Raw genomic sequence first — 20,003 nt, 5'->3', positions numbered from 1 at the left:
TTTACACTCACAGTTAAGACACTTACGATAGCATTTTCATGAAATGTCCCGCAATGAATGTAGCAAAATTCAATGTGCAAATTGAAAATATCACCTGCAGAGGCGATTGTGCTTCAGTCTGATGATGACTGAGGTCATGTTGGGCAAAACATGTAACGGCTACTTCAAATGTACAGTGTACAAACTGATTTTCATTGATGCGCATTGCGTTTGACATCTTTTGACCTTGTCTGTAGCCGCGTTTCCATTACCTTTCAAATTGCGCAATTTGAAATTGTGAATTGAAAATACGTCCAATGGAAACACATAAATTTCGCAAAAACTCCCAACTATCGCAAAAAAGTTTTTACGCTCGCATGAGGTGGTTTTCAGACAATTCGAAAAAGAAATGTTTCGCAAAACTCCAATGGAAACAGTTTTTGCGCATTTACAGGTCACCTGACGTAGATGACGCGGTATGTTTGGACAGAATACGAGACAGAGTTCTTTATTAAATTCATAAGAGACAAAAGAATTACAGGAATACTGGATTCTAAACCTTAAAGAAATGCCACAATCAAGACCTCGAAGCAGATATGAGGGAGAAACACCCAGAAACACCCATATGTCTATGCATAAACCTACCAATGTCCGTCATGGGATTTTTGGAATGACTTATCGCGAGAGGAAAAAATTAAGTTTTAGTCGCACAACATCGGTTAATGGAAACGCCGTCATTTCGCAATAGATTTTTGTCAACATTTAAAAAAATTAATAAATCGCAAAAGTTTTGAGCAAATCTGTAATGGAAACGAGCCTTGTGAAACCACTTCTGTAATAACCATTCTGAACATACGGAACATATATTTTTTGTGTAGTTTTTTTGCCTTTTGGAGAACAACAGGATTGGCTGATAAAGAAAGAGGTGGTTCCTGATGGCTTCACATTTTAGTTAAAATACATATTGTACAGGATAACCCAGGACTGTCAGAGTTCGTATAGAGGACCCAAAAGCAGAGGTAAAGCAGTAAAGTTTATTTCGTAACTTCAAACAAGGAGACTGCCGTCAACAGACGCAAATCTGTAATTAACAGAAATAATAATTCTTGACAGGTAGAAGGTAGGAGCTGTGGTTCCAGTGCCAGGGGAGAGACGAGCAGCAACCGAAAGCCGTCCCCGAGCCCGGTGCAAGTTACTCACAGACGGCTGGTAGATGGCGGTCCACAGACAGTAGGCGAACTGGGTAGAGAACAATGATGAATCTCCAACGTAAAACTCACACCACGACAGGACAGGACAAGACAAGACTGGGTGTCTCTCATGAGAATAAATACTGATGAGATAGAAACGAAGAGACAAAGCGAAAGCTCGAATATTTTTGCGGATGAGAGACGATGCGAAAAGAACGCACATGGGTGAACCTTATCGTCCAAAGGTGAGCGCTGTGAAAGCACCGCCCCCACCCCCACATCTGACGTGTCGACCTCGACGATGAATTGTCTCTCGATATCGGGATTGATAAGAATGGGAGCGGTGGTAAATAAGGTCTTCAGACGGTCGAACGCAGACTGGGTCGCCTCGGTCCAAGTGAAACGGGACTTGACCAAGGTGAGCACAGTAAGTGGAGCAGCCACTTGACTAAAATTTCGAATAAATCGTCGATAAAAATTAGCAAAGCCTAAGAAGCGCTGAAGAGCAATGCGGGAATCGGGCACTGGCCAGTCGGTGACAGTTTGGGCCTTGGAAGGGTCCATACTTATCCCACCGGCGGAAACGACAGACCCCAGAAATGTAACGGACTGAGAATGGAATGTGCATTTCTCAGCCTTTACAAAGAGACGGTTCTCTAAGAGACGTTGCAGGACTCGACGAATGTGCTAGACGTGCACCTGGAGAGAGGGTGAGAAAATAAGTATGTCGTCAAGGTAAACAAACACAAAGATGTTAAGCATATCTCTCAGGACATCGTTAATGAGAGCCTGAAAGATCGCTGGGGCGTCGACAAGGCCGAAAGGAAGAACCCGGTATTCAAAGTGTCCGAGAGGCGTGTTAAACGCGGTCTTCCATTCGTCTCCCTCTTTGATACGAACCAAGTGGTACGCATTGCGTAGATCTAATTTGTGAAAACTTTCGCCCCCTGCAAGATCTCGAAGGCTGAAGACATGAGAGGCAAGGGATAGCGGTTCTTTATTGTGATGTCATTCAGCCCCCGATAATCTATGCAGGGACGTAAGGACCCGTCCTTCTTTTTCACAAAAAAAAATCCTGCACCAGCGGGAGAGGAGGAAGAAACGATGGCACCAGCCGCAATGGACTCGGACAGATACTTTTCTAAAGCCTCGCGTTCGGGGGCAGATAAAGAATACAACCGACCGCGAGGAGGGGTAGTACCAGGAATGAGATCGATTGCACAATCATACGGTCGATGGGGAGGGAGAGAAGTGGCCCGAGAGCGACTGAAAACCGCCCCCGCAGATCGAGGTACTCCCCCGGCACTCCAGACAAATCCCCAGCCTCCTCCTGAAACACAGAAACAGAAGAAACAGGAGGAATAGCAGACACCAAACAATCAACATGACACGATAGACTCCAAGAAAGGATAGAACCGTTAGTCCAATTAATATGGGGATTGTGTTTAGCTAACCACGGGTGGCCTAAAACTATGGGTGTAAAAGGGGATTGAAAAAGAAAAAAAGAAATTGTCTCTTGATGGTTCCCTGAGATGGTGAGACTCACCGGCCGGGTGGTGCGACGAACCTTAGAAATGACACTACCATCCAGAGCGAACACAGAGGTGGAGTCTTCAAGGTCAGATAGAGGGATGTCATGTTCACGTGCCCACCTCTCATCAATAAAACTAGCCTCAGCACCAGAGTCTATGAGAGTCAAACAAGAAGCAGAAAAGGTAGACCAGCGGAGAGTCACCGGGAGGGTAGTGCGAGTCTTGGTCTTGGGCGTGGGGGAGAGAGTAGTTGTAGCTCTGGCTTTTACTGAGCAGGAGGATACAAAGTGGCCGTCAGAGCCACAGTAGAGGCAGAGGTGATTTATTATCCGTCGCTGACGTTCAGCCGACGAGATGCGAATACCGCCCAAGCTGCATTGGCTCAGCTTCATGATCACTCCGAACGGGAACAGAAGGAGTGGGCGGAGTTACAGGTCGTTCGGCTCTCAGACCGCGAGCGTGATGACGCATCTCAAAGCGCTTGTCAAGATGGATTGCCAGCTCCACCAACTGATCAAACTGGTCAGGAATCTCGCGGGCATAAATCTCGTCCTTAAAGTTGGTGTTGAGTCCCTCAAGGAAGTGAGCAATAAGAGCAGGTTCATTCCAGCCAGATGAGGTAGCCAGAGTACGGAACTCTGTAGCGTAGTCAGCTACAGAACGTCTTCCCTGTTGAAGCACTGCGAGCAGGCGAGAAGCCTCTTGACCGTGTACAGAGTGGTCGAACACCTTGATCATCTCCTCTTTAAACAGCGGAAAACGATCGGTCAGGTCGGTATCCATCTCCCAGACGGCGGTTCCCCACTCATGCGCCCTTTCCTGTCAGTAGTGAGATCACGTAGGCGATGCGTGCTCGATCCTGTGCATAGGTGGTAGGCTGCAGGGAGAACACAACCTCGCATTGTGTGAGAAAAGAGCGGCATTGTGTGGGCTCACCGGCATAGCTGGGAGGGTTGTTAATCCTGGGTTCAGCTGGGCTCCCACGAGGAATGGAAGCCTCAAGACGATAGTGATGAAGACGCGCAGTCAAGTCCGCAACCTGAGCAGTCAGGCTTTCCACGGAGCGACGAGTATCAGAGATTTCTGCATCATGCTTGCCCAGCATAACTACCTGCACCTCAATAGCCGCACAAAATGGTCCTTCCCTCGCTGGGTCCATCGTGGTCAGATTATTCTGTCAGAGTTCGTATAGAGGACCCAAAGGCAGAGGTAAAGCAGTAAAGTTTATTTCTTCGTAACTTCAAACAAGGAGACTGCCGTCAACAGACGCAGATCTGTAATTAACAGAAATAATAATTCTTGACAGGTAGAAGGTAGGAGCTGTGGTTCCAGTGCCAGGGGAGAGACGAGCAGCAACCGAAAGCCGTCCCCGAGCCCGGTGCAAGTTACTCACTGACGGCTGGTAGATGGCGGTCCACAGACAGTAGGCGAACTGAGTAGAGAACAAAGATGAATCTCCATCGTAAAACTCACACCACGACAGGACAGGACAAGACAAGACTGGGTGTCTCTCATGAGAATAAATACTGATGAGATAGAAACGAAGAGACAAAGCGAAAGCTCAACGTTCAACAATAATCTGACAAGGAAACAGAGAAAACAGTGACTAGAAGTAGCCGAGGAAATTAGAGGGGAAAAAGGATCAGGTGAGATGATAATCAGTGTAAGTGTTGATAACTATGGGTAACAGCTGCGGGTGAGGTGAGGAAGGAAAAACATGAATGGGAATGATTGAGTGTGTGCGCAGCGTGAGCGCTGAGATAATGGGAATCAGCTGTATGTGTGTGCGCGTGTGTGAATGAAGGAAAACAAACAGAAGGAAGAGACCGGTTCATGACACAAAGAAATGTAAAATAGCAAAAATGTTTCAATGGGGGATTTTTTTTTTTTTTTTTTTACATTCATTTTAAAGAACCCGCAATATCTTTATTTGGTAGATTTTAATAAGCATACAAATATAAGGATACATTTGTCTGGCCTTTTCTCAACAATTGTTGCTTTTTTTGAGGAATGGTCCATCTAAAAAGCATGCAAAATGTTAATTTACTTTAAGCTGAATTTGAATTGGCATTTGTTGAATGGTATTTACCACATTTGCCACATATTAAGCACTTTACAACTGACAGTCTTAACTACTGTACATCCCTGGGAATTAATTGAGTGTTTTGTAATAAAACTTGCTAGAACAGCATGACACAATGAACTTACTAACAAATAAATGGAGTGTGTGACATTTGTTTTCTTTATTAATATAATTTTTTAGCAATTATATCTAAAAGCTAAAGGAATCTTTCCTCTCTCTCTTTTGTCTCCCTTTCTCTCTCTCTCTCTCTCTCATACACTTCTCGGTCTCGTCTTTCTTCTCTTTCTCTGGCCTTCTGTTCTTGTCTCTCCTCATGCTCTCGTCACTCTCTTTCTTCCCTTTCATCCATCTCTCTCCATCGCCTCTCCTCCCTTTCAGTGGCATCTCTTTCTCTTTCAGCTTCCATCGTATGTGCACTTCAGCATCCCTCTCCTCCATCTCTCAGATCAGCGCCTCAACATCTTTCCTTTTCCTCCCTACTCTTTTAGGCTCTGACCTCACTGAGGATGGAGAGGTAACAGCAACATCTGGGCCAGATGAGGCAATAAGACTGGGTGGTGTGGGCCGTCATCCATGGCAGAATGCCATTTCCAGGATGCTGCTGTAACCTCCCCATCCTCAGTGCTCACCCCAGTCTGTGGACATTTCAGATCCTTACAAATATTTCAAAACAGAACATCAATTATTTTATAAACCTATGATTCGTTAAATTATTGCATTACAGGGACAAACCGAGCATGATTAAAACATGACAGAATTCTTATTTTGGGGTTAACTACAATAATAAAAAAAAAAAATCTTACTTTGTATTTTTGTTATAAAGGGGTTCCCTTTTTTATAACTGAACAGCGGACATTTTGCCCTCTAGCCTCTGCTCTGTGATTAAAAAAACAAAACAAACTCTTACTAAAACTAACTTACCATTGAATCTACAGCACTTAAATAAAATTACATATTACATTTGTCTTGTATACTTATTCAAAACCTTTGATTGCAGCGTTTCGTTTTCATTAGCATTTCATTAGCCACTCTCCACTCTATAAGAACACGGGTATGTTCATCAGCCCCTGCAAAATTAACACCGAATTTAACATTAGTGATGAACCATGGTGAATCTATTAATGTTACATGGACAAGTTGAGGTACACTTGTCAACAGTAGCTTGCTATGTAGCCAACAAATATTTCATAATGTCAACACTGGTAAAGGAGAATTATTATTATAATTTTTTTATATACTGAAGTTTCTCATTAAACTGCTAAACAACGAACAACTTTGTTTTAAGAAAACAGTGTTAGCTAGCTAATTTCGTACTTAGCTAATGTATTCTTTGAAAGTTGATAGTGATCAGATTTTTTCACTTTCAGAAGATCTTAATGGACTACACAATACTCAGAAGGCTGAAAGTAATGCAGACCCATCGCTGCTGTCATCTTAGCTGTGTCCCAATTCAGGGGCTGCATCCTCCGAAGGCCGCATTTGAAGGCCGATTGCGTCACAGCGACGCGACGAAGGCTGTCCCAAGTCAAAGGATCCTTCTAATGTGGTCTAGCATCAGTGTTGCCAAGTCCGAGGTTTTCCCACGGAATTGGGCTACTTGTAATTTGTAGGCGCGGGTAAAAAAAATTTCCCCGGGGTGATTTCCACCTCCGTAAGTATGATTTCGATGCTCCAACATCTCTAAAACATCCCTCAGACGCAAAAATCCAGTGGAGAATTCGGCCGCCCAATGAAGAAGAGCCGATGGGCTTTTTGGGCTTCTTTTGTTGCACAGATCTGGCAACCCTCCTACTGTCCTCCTATCCCCCTATCCCCGGGTCGCGAAGGAGAGAACAAGGAACAGCACCAGCCAAGAGAAAACCAGACCGAGAGGATGAGTTGATCGAGATATTTAGGGAGGACATGAAGTTTCAGAGAGAGATAGAGAGAGGAGATCACAGGAGAGCATGAACAGATTGTTTTCTCTTCTTGACAGATTGGTAGAGAAATAAACTTTTGGTTATGTGAATTAAAATTTGTAAATGAAACAATCATTTAGGCCTACATTACTTTTATGTAAGTTATATTTGTAAATGAAAAAAAAAAAAAATTCTGTGCTTTGTTTATTTTTTTAATGCAAGTTATAACCATGATACTAACAGTTGAATAACAATCTAAAGTACTTCAAATGTATATTTTAATCTAGAGTAAATGTATGTCGTTACATTCCACCACTGGTTACTTGGAAAATGAAACTAACAAAATGTATTGTCACATTAACAAATTGTTGCTTGGGAGTTGTTCAATGCAATGGGATGGTCTGGTTTTGGCTACGTTCACACTGCAGGCTGAAACGACCCAATTCCGATTTTTTTGCCCCTATGCGACCTGTATCTGATCTTTTCATGACAGTCTGAACGACACAGATCCGATCTTTTCAAATGCGACCCAGGCCACTTGGGTATGTGGTCCAAATCCGATACGTATCCGATCTTTTGAAATGCGACTTCAGTCTGAACGGTCATGTATCCGACCCGCACGTCTTTGATACGCGACAAACGTCATAAGTCTGCGGTGAAGTAGTCGTCGGTTTGAAAACGGACTGCATATTCGTCGAACTGAGATAAATCTGCCGAACGGGTCGACCTCGACGAGCCCGTTAATTAAAAAAAATAATAAAAGCCCACGGCCACCATCATTATATACAGTATCCAATGTGAATAAGAGTAGACTAACGTTATGTTAACTTATTTGTGCTGATATTAGATAGGTCAGCGGCTGCTGTCTGGCTCTTGTGTAACGGTCGCTGCGCGCGCTCGTGTGTTGTGTGTGTGTGTGTGTGTGTGTGAGTGAATCACAGTTAGTTGAAGTTTAGCTAACGTTACTTCCGCAAACAACAAGTGACGTGGAAATGTGGAAATTGGAAATGTGAACGGCCTTGCAAAAAAATCCAATTTTTTCAAAAAATTGGAATTGAGCATTAAGCCCTGCACTGTGAACGCAGCCTTTGTCGCCTAGCAACTGGTGACAGCCGTTGTGACGAGCGGCAGTAACATTTGTATTGGACTTAATATATAAAACTTTATATAAGTTATATACATGTATAGTTATAACTGCCTAAAAACAAAACGGGGTTGAAAACAATGCTCTAACAATCTAACAATGCTCACGGGTCAATTTATGTACATAATCTGTCTAAAGTGTATAAACTAGCCTATGTAAAATCAAATACTGGTAACATATAAGTCAACATTTGAACCTATATTGAATTTATTGTTATTTTAGTTTTAATTTTGATAATTAGATACAGTCGATTATTCGATTAAATTGAAACCCAAAACTTACATTAAAAAGTGTAATCTGGCAATTTCGTCTCCAGCGTGCAATGAATTCTGGGGTAGGCAAGGCTGCAAAGGATCCTTCTGATGTATCCTGCATTCACGGGAAAAGAAGGACACATTTGCAGGCTGCATTTTGAAGGAGCCTTCGAAGTACCTTCGTATTGGGACAGCCTTCGTCGCGCCGTGGTGACGCAATCGGCTATACTTTCCACTTTAAACAAGTCTTGGTGCGTCCTTCGAAGGCCGCGGCCTTCAAAGGATGCAGTCCATGAATTGGGACACAGCTCTTATCTTACAGGTTTTTTATTTATTTTTTGCCCTTTTTGCATTGGTGTCAATCTGACTCTCTACAGCAGAATGGTATTTTGAACTTGAATCATGTCTGTTCATTCTACCAGAGACACTTACACACACAACATTAAGAAGATATTTTGTAGTCAGTAGACAACTTTTTTCATATTGTTTTGTTGTTTATTGTTGGGATGACAAAAAGGTTTAAAAGTACAATTTTAGGCTGGTCTGCCTCAGTGGACTTACAGGGCTGGTCAATGTCAAAATGACTGAGATGGCCAATCAAATTAAAGTAGGCAAGGTTTACTGTTCACAGAAGCAGAGCACATATAGAGAATGGGAACGTCAGCAACGCAATGCATTCTGGGACTTTAGGACACTGACTACATTAGAGACATAGTAGTAATGGAGGTAGACTAGAGAAGATTTTTTATTTACAAAAGATATATTACAGATTCATCATTTCTGAACCACTTGAATGTGTAAGTGCTCACACCTTAAATGTATGAAAACACATCTGCAAATGTTACTTGTGGTAGCTCATTGCGATCACTTTCCGTGTTCCACCCCGTTTCTTCATTGTTCAGCTTCTCACAGTATAAGAATCCTTGTACTTGTTCCATTTAAGTCCAGTAAAATATTGTAATACTGTAGGCAATAGCGCTTTCACAATGCAAATCACTTGAGAGCTGCATTACATAGGACCACACTGTTATGTTATCCCTTACTGCTTTAACATTAAGAAAATAGGGCGATATCATGATATATGTTGATTGAATAAATGGTCCACTGGCTGAGATCAAGCTATAATTTTTTTATATCAGTGCCAAAAATAAAACTGCAAAAGAGAAATCAATTTGGTCTTGTTTGTGGTCCGATAGAAGGTGGCCGTATGATTTCTATGAAATGTGATCAGGGATGGGCATAAATACATGGAAATGTATTTAAAATACAAATACAAAATATTGTGTGGAAAATTTTATTTAAATACAAATACAGTATTTTGTATTTTGAAAATACACAAAATAAATTGGTGATTCAGTGCAGGTATCCCTATTAGGCTGAAATCTATCTGGGCCTATTCTGAATGCCAAAAAGCATTTAGATGTGTGTAACTGCTTAAAAACTTTCGTTTTCATTTTATTTACCTCTTCCCTTCCCCTGCCCTGTAGGAAATACAAAACTACAAAAACAACTAATTTCAAACATCTTTTATTATGTTTTATCACCATCATTACTTTGAACTCACTAACAAGAACTCAATAACACTGAGTCAATTATATTTTAAATAACTGATGGTGTACTCCTCCAGGTGGTGTACTTTTGTGTTTTAGACATCCATCTATTCGATACCATTTAGCACCACCAGCTTTTCAAAACGATAGGGTTTAAGGTGTCGTCTGTGTGGCCTATTGATTAAACCTGCAAAGGAAAACAAGCGCTCAACAGGAGCTGAAGAGGGAAGGATTGTGTTGAACCTCAGTATGGATGGGTTACACTTGCCAGGATTGCCTCATTGACTTCTGGTTTAAGTTGCAGAAAGCTACTGAATCTGCTTCTGAAACCATCCATAATGGCTTGCAAAAGATGAGAACAGTATCTGAAATTGGAGGAATGTAAAGCTTCAAGTTTAGATTCCATAGCAAACAGGGTGGGAAGAAGCTCAGCATAATAGACATAAATGACAGCATAAATGACTCCTATGAAACTAGACACACTAGTGGACCAGATGTCAGCCATGGTGCAATGATTTTTGGTAGTTTTCAACAAGTCTTTTACACTACTAACTTTTGATTCAAAGTCACAATCAATTCTTCTGCACAGTGTTCTCCTTGACATCACAGATGAGTGTGGGCTAAGTCCTTGAATCAATTTGATAAATTCCTTCTGCTCAACTGTTGAGAATGAATGCATACCTTGAACAACATAGGAAACAATCAGCTCATCTAATCTTTTTTGTGACACCACTGAGGACCCACTGAGGAATTTCTGGTGAATCATCATCATCATTGTCACGGTTCATGAATCGGCTGTCTCACGCTGATGTGTCTGCGTGAGTGTAATTGTGTGGGTGTAGTTACTCGTTGTGTTGATTAGTGTCTCCATCTGTCATCAATCCCAGTTCCCTTTATATGCCCAGTAATTTCCCTCTCATGTTGTCAGATCGTTGTGGTTGTTCCTCGGTGTGTGTCCTGTGCTCGTGCCTCGTCTACAAGGTTCCTTGTCTGGATTTCGTCAGTTCTTCGTGTTGTCTGGATTTCGTCAGTTCTTCGTGTCGTCTGGATGTTCCACGGTTCCTGGGTTTCACTCGTGCACGCTGACCACCGCACCACCACCGGATCGCCATCTCGTCCCTGCTTCAACTGCCACCTGAGTGTTTGTCCCCGACCTGTGTCTCTACATCTGACCACTTATAATAAACTGAGTTTTTACTTGCATCTTGCATCCTCCTGTTATTTCCTCACAATCATCATCATCATCCTGTTCTGCCAGGTCAACACTGTAAAATGGATGAGATACTGTTTATTAATACTATGCATGAAATTATATGTGAAACAAACAGATTTTTAAATAGAACAGTTCATAGAAAAGTTATGGGACAAGAACAAGACACTAATCTTGTTATATATAATTGGTTAAGCTAATTATTTATCTCCCAGAGATCTCCCAGTGGCCAGTGGGCCGTTTTGGCCTGCCATTAAATAATACTTGACCAGCCACAGCTATAATATAGCAAGCTTCTTTAAAAATTATAATATAGAAAGCAGGAGAATCCAGTATCTGCCGTCTCCTTGTCTTTCTCTCTCTGTTTTTCTGTCAAATAATACATTGACGACCGTTAATAAGTCGGTGTTGATAACTGCCACGCAGCTGGCCACAAGTTTTAACGTTCACGCTTCAAAAACCTTTTCAGATGGGGTGCGACGGTCCGTTTGCGGACACATTTGGATCAATAAATAACCATTCAGTCAATAAGTAGAGGCTGCAACCACTTTTTTGCAAGAAGGTTAAGCTACTGCTTTTATATTGGTTGTATTGGCCGTTTAAAGGTTAATTTTTAAAGGTTAATATTACTTACTTAATATACATTGTTGTAAAGAATATTTAAATAAAAATATAATTCCACATGCTTCATTATAGACACAGTGATTGGTTTCGGACGACACTGTGTCCAGGAAATGGTGATTGTCCCCAAAAATCCTGATAGGAGTACTCCTAGTATGTTTTGTTGTTGTTGTTGTTTGATATTTCATAATTTGACAGCATGTTTATTTTTAATTAGAAATACTTATATTTGTGAAACCTTTCTTTGATTTATCCTTATTTATTTTATTTTATTTTTTATTTCTCTTTTTCAGTGACGAGTGATGCAGAAAATGCTGTGAATGTGGCGTTGTAAAGCCTGCCCCTCAGTTTTACCAAGTAGGTCCCATGTATTAAAGCATTATCGGGTAAAACATAGTTTTTATGGGAATAATAATAGATTTCCATGTGCACCAATCACAGTTTTGCGGTCCACATCGCTGCGACATGTAGTTACATTTTTGGAGAGGTGCACGTTAGGCTAAGCGTAGGCTACGACATACAGTAGATTCGACGCAAAAGTATAAATCAAGCTTAGAGTACAAAAGGATTTACTGAAAAAATGACTTGAGTAGCAAGTAACTTAAGAAATATAAATAAAAAAAAACACTAGGGACAAATACTAAATTAATTTTAAAGTCCTAAGTACGCCAATAAGTAATTATTATTTGAAAAATGTTCTTGTTGTCTACTGTAATTTATAATTAGGCAAACAAATCAAACAAACCTATGTATTATGTCCATTGGTAGTCAATTGATGATGAAATGTCTTTACCTTTGCATTCAAATAAAACAACTATCTGTAACTTGGAACAGCTTTGTGTTAAAATGCAGTCATATGCTTTGTTTTATTCTCTAAGGATGACATTGATGCTGGTCGGGAATGTGTCATCAAAGGACTCTGCATCTACCTAAACGAGGATCCTGATCATCTCGTGCAGGAGTATGTGGTGAGTGTATAGTGAAGTAATAGTGTAACATTGTTAGGCCCAGATCAGACAGTACTGCCCTTTTTGTTGAAGCCTACTTAAAAAAAAAAAAAATTTTAAATGAAATGGCAATTCATAGTTTGCCCTCCTAGGGAGCGTTTTCCTTAGAATGTGACGCCACGTGAAAACTTAATATGCTGCTCTTGTTGGTTGCTATACAACCACAGAATTAGCTGTAATTTTGCTGTTAATTGAACCTGCACATCTGAAAAAACATCTACATAAAAATAAATGGATGGGCAGAGAGAACCACAGAAGTTGAATAGTAGAATATTACTTTGTAATCTAAATGACAAATAACAAAACAATAAAAGTTAGCTTGCCCTTTAACTTAAAATAATGTAAATAAAAATAGGACGTCTATCCCATGAAATTCCTTTGCCAGGGTAGCAAACAAAATCATAAAGTCCGCGTGAACCGGAAGTTGCAAACGACTTTTCTCCAGTGCTGTGACGTATTTCCCAGTGAAAAGGAATATTGAACAGAGGGCAGGGTTTTACTCTAGTGCTCCTCCTCTCCATCTCTCGCTCATTACAGACTAACGGTTTGAGGGGAGTGGTTAAGCGTTTCTCAACCCAAGCCGTCAAGCATACGTCATCAGGGAAGGTCCTCCAATGCAGAGAGGAGGGGCATTTTCAGATTTTGATTAAAGATTACGAAGCCAAAACATTTTTTTCCGTGTTTTAACTTGCACGGATTAATTGTTCACCACAAGACTAGTAATATGCGCTAACAAAGTAAATAGGGTCCATTTTGATTTCAGTTGGACTTTAAATATAAGTAAAAAAAAAAATGGATCACAAAAGCCCTGGCACATTTTATGTATTCAACTGTAGCCACATTTTTTTTTGTGCTGCATTTTGTACTGCATTTTTATACACTTAGAGGGCTTTCACACCTACCAAACAGACGAAATTTGGTCCGACGAAAAGAGCCAACTAACCGAATGTATCAAAACATGAACTTTGGTTCATTCAGGTGTGAAAGCCCCCTTTAGTGTGTTCGCTAGAGTTTGGGTACTGGTAATCTGGAATTCTGTATCAGTACCCAAACGGTGCATTTTAAGGTACTTAACTGTCTTTGTAATAACAAATGTACTGTAATTTCAGTTAATCAAACAAAACATTAGTGTGTCTGCTGTTTCTTTATGCAAAAGCACATATGCCAGAGGGATTTGGATCTTTATAACTAGGGGTGTGACAAAACGCTCACGAGACGAGACACAAAATTGGGTTCACAAGATAGAGACGAGATTTTGACAGTGCTTTAAGAGATCTTCAATGCTGAATTATGAAGATTTTGAGCATTAATTTATTTCCTGCAATTGACGGTAAAACATTTTTTATTTATGTAAAGAGTAAAACAAAATTCTGTATTTTTAAGCACAAAAGTAATGTTGGAATTAACTTTGGTGTAGTTTAAAAGATGCTCTATGTCCTAATGAGGTCTGAGTTTAAATAATTGTGTCCTTTCTTTTCACCAGGAAATGGCTGAGACCCATTTCTTCAGTGCCATAGAGGTGACGACAGTGGGGATCTATGTTGTGAAAGACACTGCCAACAGCGAACCCTCTGACATCGGAATAGTCATAGAGGGTGTGGTGGCACTTCAAGATCTTGAGAATGTAGCCCTTGCGTCTGCAATGTTGTTTGGACTCTTTTATGCATTAAACATGCAGTACCCTACAAAGCTCCGCTACACTTTTGAGGTAATTCAAAAGATAATCATGGAGGTGGATGCAGGTGAACTGTCAGGAAAGGCTCAAAGCTTGAAAACTAAGCCTCACCAGTAAAGAGAGCTCATTGTTCTTGGCTCTTGGTTGGATTAGGACATGACTTTTGGCAAACTAATAGTCTCCAACTCTACATTGCTGGACTGAGTGGTGTTGCAACATGGTTTTGGGACTACCAAGTCCAGTGATATTTTTCTTTTACAGTTGTGATTACTTCACAGTACAAGGCACATTTGCATTTTACCATTCCATGTGTTAATGTGTTGAAATATAATACATTGTTCAAAAACCATATCTTCCCATGGCACATTTGGAGTGAATTGTTTTATAGATGCAGTTTGCAGTTCAATTTTACAAATTATTTGACCTGTTTTAGACAACAAAGCTACACCAGGGAAGGGAGCTCAGTGTTTTTGTCTCCTGGTTTGATTAGGACATGACTGTTGGGATGCACCTTTTTGTCTTTTAGCTACAGTATACATTCCTTGAGTGAGTGGTGTTGCAGCCTGGTTTTGTTATCACAGTTAATCCAGTGATATTCAAGTTGTATAGTTTTGATTACTGTGCAGTACCAGGCACATTTGAATTTAAACATTCCATTTTATTGTGTTAATATATAATACATGTTCAAAAACCTTGAGCTTCCCACAGGACATTTCATGTGTATATTGTTTTTATTGATGCATATGCACTTTGGAAAAGCTTTGGCATGTTTGGCCAAACTAAGCTACATCTGGGAAGAAAGTGCATTATTCTTTGTTTGATAATTGTTAGTAAACTCATTTTGGGCTCTTAGATACTATGCAGTACACCCCAGGATGCAGTGTTGCAACCTGGTTTTGGAACCACCAGGTCCATGTTTTACAGTCTTGATTACTGTACAGTACACCAGGCACATTAGGATTTTACCATTCCATTGTTTTGCTCTGTTAATATAGCATTGTTCCAAAACCTTAAGCTTCCCACAGTACATTTAAGGTGTTTTTTCTTTTTTTTTCTTTTTTTTTTTATAGATGCAGATGCATTTTGAAAAAGCTCTGGCATGGTTTAGCCAAACTAAGCTACATCTGGAAAGAAGCGCATTATATTCTTAGTTTGATTAGCCCATGACTGTTGTTATACTTTTTTTGGGCTCTTAGCTACAGTATGCAGTACACCCCAGGAAGCAGTGTTGAGGCCTGGTTTTAGTACCACCAAGTTTTACAGTTTTGATTACTGTCCAGTACTAGGCACATTTTACTAGTCAACGTGTTAATATACTGTATATCTTACATTGTTAACAAATCTTGACATCCCCATGGCACATTATGGTGAACTTTTAATTTTGGAAACTCAGTGCCATTTTTTTTCTAGCCACACCTGTGCTGTGCAGTACATTCATTTGTTGAATAAAATGTCAGAATTGAACAGGCTTATGGTTTTTAATGAAAATATATTGTTAATGTTTACAATAGTAAAGTGAAATTGTAAACAACAATACATTTGATAATTGTTTATTTCTTTACTAATTTGTTTGTGAAGTCATCCAGGTCATGGTTATCCAAGAAAGGTTGAAATCAATGCCAACTGGACTGGCTAAGGTTTCTTGAAGACGTTTCACTTCTCATCCAAGAGGCTTCTTCAGTTGTGGCTGAATGGTAGTTGTTCAGTCAGAACTAAATCAGCCTCTCAGATGAGAAGCGAAACCCCTTCAAGAAACCTTAACCAGTCCAGTTGCCCTTGATTTCCACTTTCCTTGGTTTTATGTAATTTATTTTATTAATACATATAGCTTTAGAACATAGAAATTACAATTTAACTTAATGTAAAAATATTTACAATAATCACATTCCATTAACTTTATATCAATATAAAGTACTTGTGTTGATTGAACATGAATAGTCTGTGTTGATTGAACATTAATAGTCTGTGTTGATTGAACATGAATAGTCTGTGTTGTTTAAAGCTGCATTCAGTAACTTCGGGATTTCTTCGCTGTATTCTCGCTTTTTGCTCGCAGGTTTCTCTCTAGAGCTCCCCCCACAGCTTCGGAATAGATATTTGACAACACTGTTGTAAAAACTCGTTGGCTATTCTCAGACACCAGAGGCTAGCAGATCAACGACATCAAAGCAGATGGGACATTCTTTAAACCGTCTTCTTCATTCGGGTTCGAACAGCGTGAGGGAGCGCAATAATGACGGCATTTTAGCAGATTTCTTTTGGCCGTAAAGCAATTGTTTACATCGCGAGATCTGATATCACGCGAGACTTCCTGACGCGGCGGCCGTTGGCCCGCCGCCCCAAAGTTGCAAGTGCGTATTTTCCGCTCACGGGCACCAGGGGGGTGCGAAACGACCACCATTCAACCCGAAATAAGTAATATAACCATTCCAATGACTCCGAAGCTGTTCAGTTAAGGTAAAAAAAGTTACTTAGTTCACCTTTAAACGTGAATAATCTGTGTTGATGGAACACAATTGTGTAAGTTGCTACCAAAGCAAACAATTTGTGTGCAACCAATGTCCACTATTCAATTGAGTAAATCCAATGAATAATTTTTTTCAGTGTATAGCAAAGAATAGGGATGTGTGATATGACCAAAATCTTAATTTTACTTCACAGTAACAATGTATATAATGGTTTCACAATTATCAATATACGTTTTGATACCACAGCAAAAACTGAATTTCAAACTATTTTGATGCTTTTTTTTACGCAAGTAGTCCAATGCTTTTTAAGTATAGTATTTTTTATATTAATTTAATGTAAAGTTTATTTGTTTCTATATAAATATAGAAAATAGAAAGTTTATCTAAAATAAAAAAATTAATTAGAATTAATTTGGCACTATTCACCCAAAGGTTGTTTTTTTTACTAAAAGCTAAAAATGTTGTGTGGTGTATCATTCATCAGTGTCATCAAAAAATGCACACAATCACTACACTAAAATAATGGAGACAGACAATGATTAACCTAATTTATTTTGTTTAATACAATTGTTAATTAAAAGAAAATAATTAATGAATTAAAAAACGTACAAGACAGTATTGTTCAATTTAGTGTTATATGTTATCATATTGATATGTTTTGTTATAATGTCACAATTTCAAGTTTACTGGGTTAAACTTGATAATTGGTGAGGGTTTAAGAAATGTACTCAAAAACTTTTTCACATGTGTCCTCAAAATGACCCACAACTTAATCAATTTATATGTGAAGAAATCCATTTATTAACTAACTTCTAACGAGAGGAATGTTTGACAAATTATTCGGCAAACAAATGACTTCCTTTCATCGCTGCTTTTTGATGGTTTGGAGAACAATTACTCTGAGTCACCCCCTGTCGTTTCACAGAATTATACAACAGAGAGCACGTCAAGCATAAAAGCCTCTTCGGTTTACTGAGGAGTGCGCGCAGTAAGCAGGTTCACGGCGTACAGCCATGCGAATTGCGAAAGTATAAACAAGGCTTCAACTGCACAAAGCTACAAGAGAAAGCGGCAACTGTGCGCTGATTCCACCGCTTTCCGCGTCACGTGTGAAAGGGCCTTTAAGTCAAAAGTGTAGGCCTATTTGTTAGCGTTCCATTTCATCTCGGAGCGCGCGCACAAAAAAACTGCCTGCCAACGTGCAAGTGAGAATTTGAATTTCCTTTCGCGGCAGTTATAATAACACAAATCACATTCACATCACACCCAATAGGCCTTTATCTAATTTCCTGTTTCAGAACGTTCGAAATCCCCAAGCAGTGTACTCACACTTCCGGTGGTTACTTAGTTACCAGATAAACTATGGCTGCCTCCTCTCACCGGTGCTATTGCAGTGTGCCGGGCTGCTCAACGTCAAAACAAAGGCAGCCATACCTAAGCTTCCATGACTTTCCAAAGGACGAACACCTACGCAAGGCTTGGGTGAGATTAAAAAGGAGGAACGAAGGTCCTTCGTTCCATATAAGTCTAGGTAGTACGTTTGTGTGCAGCTTGCACTTTGACAAGGAGAGCATATACGTCTCGAAAAGTGGGTGGAAGAGACTACACTCCGGTACTACACCAAGTCGATTTTTGTGGAACAGCTGGTTAGAGACTCGCGTTCTTCGCCAGTCAGTTTTCGATCGGGTTAATGCACGTCTTGGAGAGTTTCAGGATAGCGACTCTGCTATATAGGAAGCAGATGAACAGCCTAACGTTACAGTCACGGAGGATCAAGAACGCGCCAGAGATCACAACTACACCCGCGACTCCGCAGGTGGATTAGATGCCGATGCTGCTGCTGAAACCATCAGGCAACTGAAGGCTAAGGTCAGGAGTTTAGAAAGACAACTAAGGGACCTGCCCTGCACACTAAACATCAACAGATACTGTGCCACTGACGAGGAATTCCGGTTCTACACCCGTTTTCAATCAGAGAAGAGGTGCGTTCCATTCGACAGGGTCCCTACACAAGTGTTCACTGCTCCCTACTCCCTGAGCACGGTATATCATTTGAAGTGGACTTAACTGACAATAACCGCTCATTTGGAACGCCCTGCAAACGTCATCAAAGAAAGTCAACGACGGGGTCGCGCAGATTATGATATAACATAAATATATATACATATAGGACTACATTCATATTTTAATTTTTATTTACTATCACATTTAAAATATGTACACTATACAATAAAAAAAACATTGAGTACTATATAATGAAAAACGTATGTTTATTAGTACACTTTAATTGACTATTGCTGCTATTACTTGACTATTAAAGCCCTGCTGTAACTGTCATGCAATATGAAAATAAACTTTTATTTGGTTAACTATGTGTATGTGTGGCCCTGCATCTAATTTTGTAGGATGTAAATCCTGCAGCCTACATTCAAATGAACCCTACTGTACCAGTGCTTCGTCTGTTTTTTGATGAAGAAAATGACACCAGACCTGATTATCGCCTTAGTCGTGAATCCCTGAATGCACTCCTGAGCATGCTTTATGAGGATCGACACCATGGTTGGGGGCAAACCATAAAGGTGCTGGTATTCATATTCTGGTTGGCTTGCGGTACCTCCTACAGAGTTGTCTGCCGGGCATTCTCTATACCCAAGACCACAGTCTTCCGCTCAGTAAGAGAGGTACTTGGGTCCCTCCTGCACCACAGAGGCAATATAATAAAACTCCCATCCACAGAAGATGCAAGGAAGGCAGTAAGTGAAGGTTTTGTCAGGTTGGCAAATCACAATGCTTTCCTGGGGGCTTTGGGTGCTATAGATGGTTGCCATATACGCATAAAAGCCTACAGTATTAGTAATAACTAGAAAAATGCATTTCCGGAGGAACTGCAAAGTGTGCTTGCTCGGGTGCAGTGCACTAACGTTAGCAGGTAGTGGATAGATGCGAGATGCGAGAAAAAAATGTGAGAATGCGAGAAAAAAGATGTCAAACTGTCTTTTATTTTCTAATTTAATTCCTCAATCGGTGCTGGACCGGCATTTTCTGTCTTCCGCTGAGCCCTGGCCGTGGTGTGCGAGTGATAGAGCGCGGCAGCAACGAACCATCAGCTTGCAGCGTAACAACATTGAATGCTCGGTCGAACAGCTGATCATAGCTGTACAGGGCGCCTTATTATTTTCCATCTCCATAAATATATCTAGTAGTAAAGCTAATGCAAGGGCTAGAAATCTATTAATCTTTTGCTGATACTTCCTTAGCTGTGTCTGAAACCGCTCACTCGTTCACTAATCCCTACATAGTGAATGGCAGTTGAGTGCACTACATCAGCAAAGAATTCGGACGCTGACATAATTATCACGCGCCAGAGAGCTCAGACAATTTGTCATAAACAT

The 20,003-nt window shown here is 40.3% G+C and overlaps 1 protein-coding gene across 1 annotated transcript; it reads left to right on the top strand.

Moving 5' to 3' along the window:
* Positions 1 to 4,380: 4,380 nt before the first annotated feature.
* Positions 4,381 to 15,605, top strand: LOC311289792 (uncharacterized protein; the record flags this gene model as incomplete). The annotated part of the gene is made up of 4 exons (XM_084408036.1): positions 4,381 to 4,397; positions 5,184 to 5,298; positions 12,340 to 12,429; positions 13,952 to 15,605. The coding sequence occupies 4 exons, from the start codon at positions 4,381 to 4,383 to the stop codon at positions 14,258 to 14,260; spliced, it is 531 nt and encodes a 176-aa protein (XP_084264162.1). The 3' UTR covers positions 14,261 to 15,605.
* Positions 15,606 to 20,003: the final 4,398 nt, after the last annotated feature.

Source organism: Rutilus rutilus, assembly GCF_951802725.1.
Source record: "Rutilus rutilus genome assembly, chromosome: 4".
NCBI lineage: Eukaryota > Metazoa > Chordata > Actinopteri > Cypriniformes > Leuciscidae > Rutilus > Rutilus rutilus.
The sequence above is the reverse complement of the archived record's forward strand: the minus strand, read 5'-3'. Positions and strand labels throughout refer to the sequence as shown.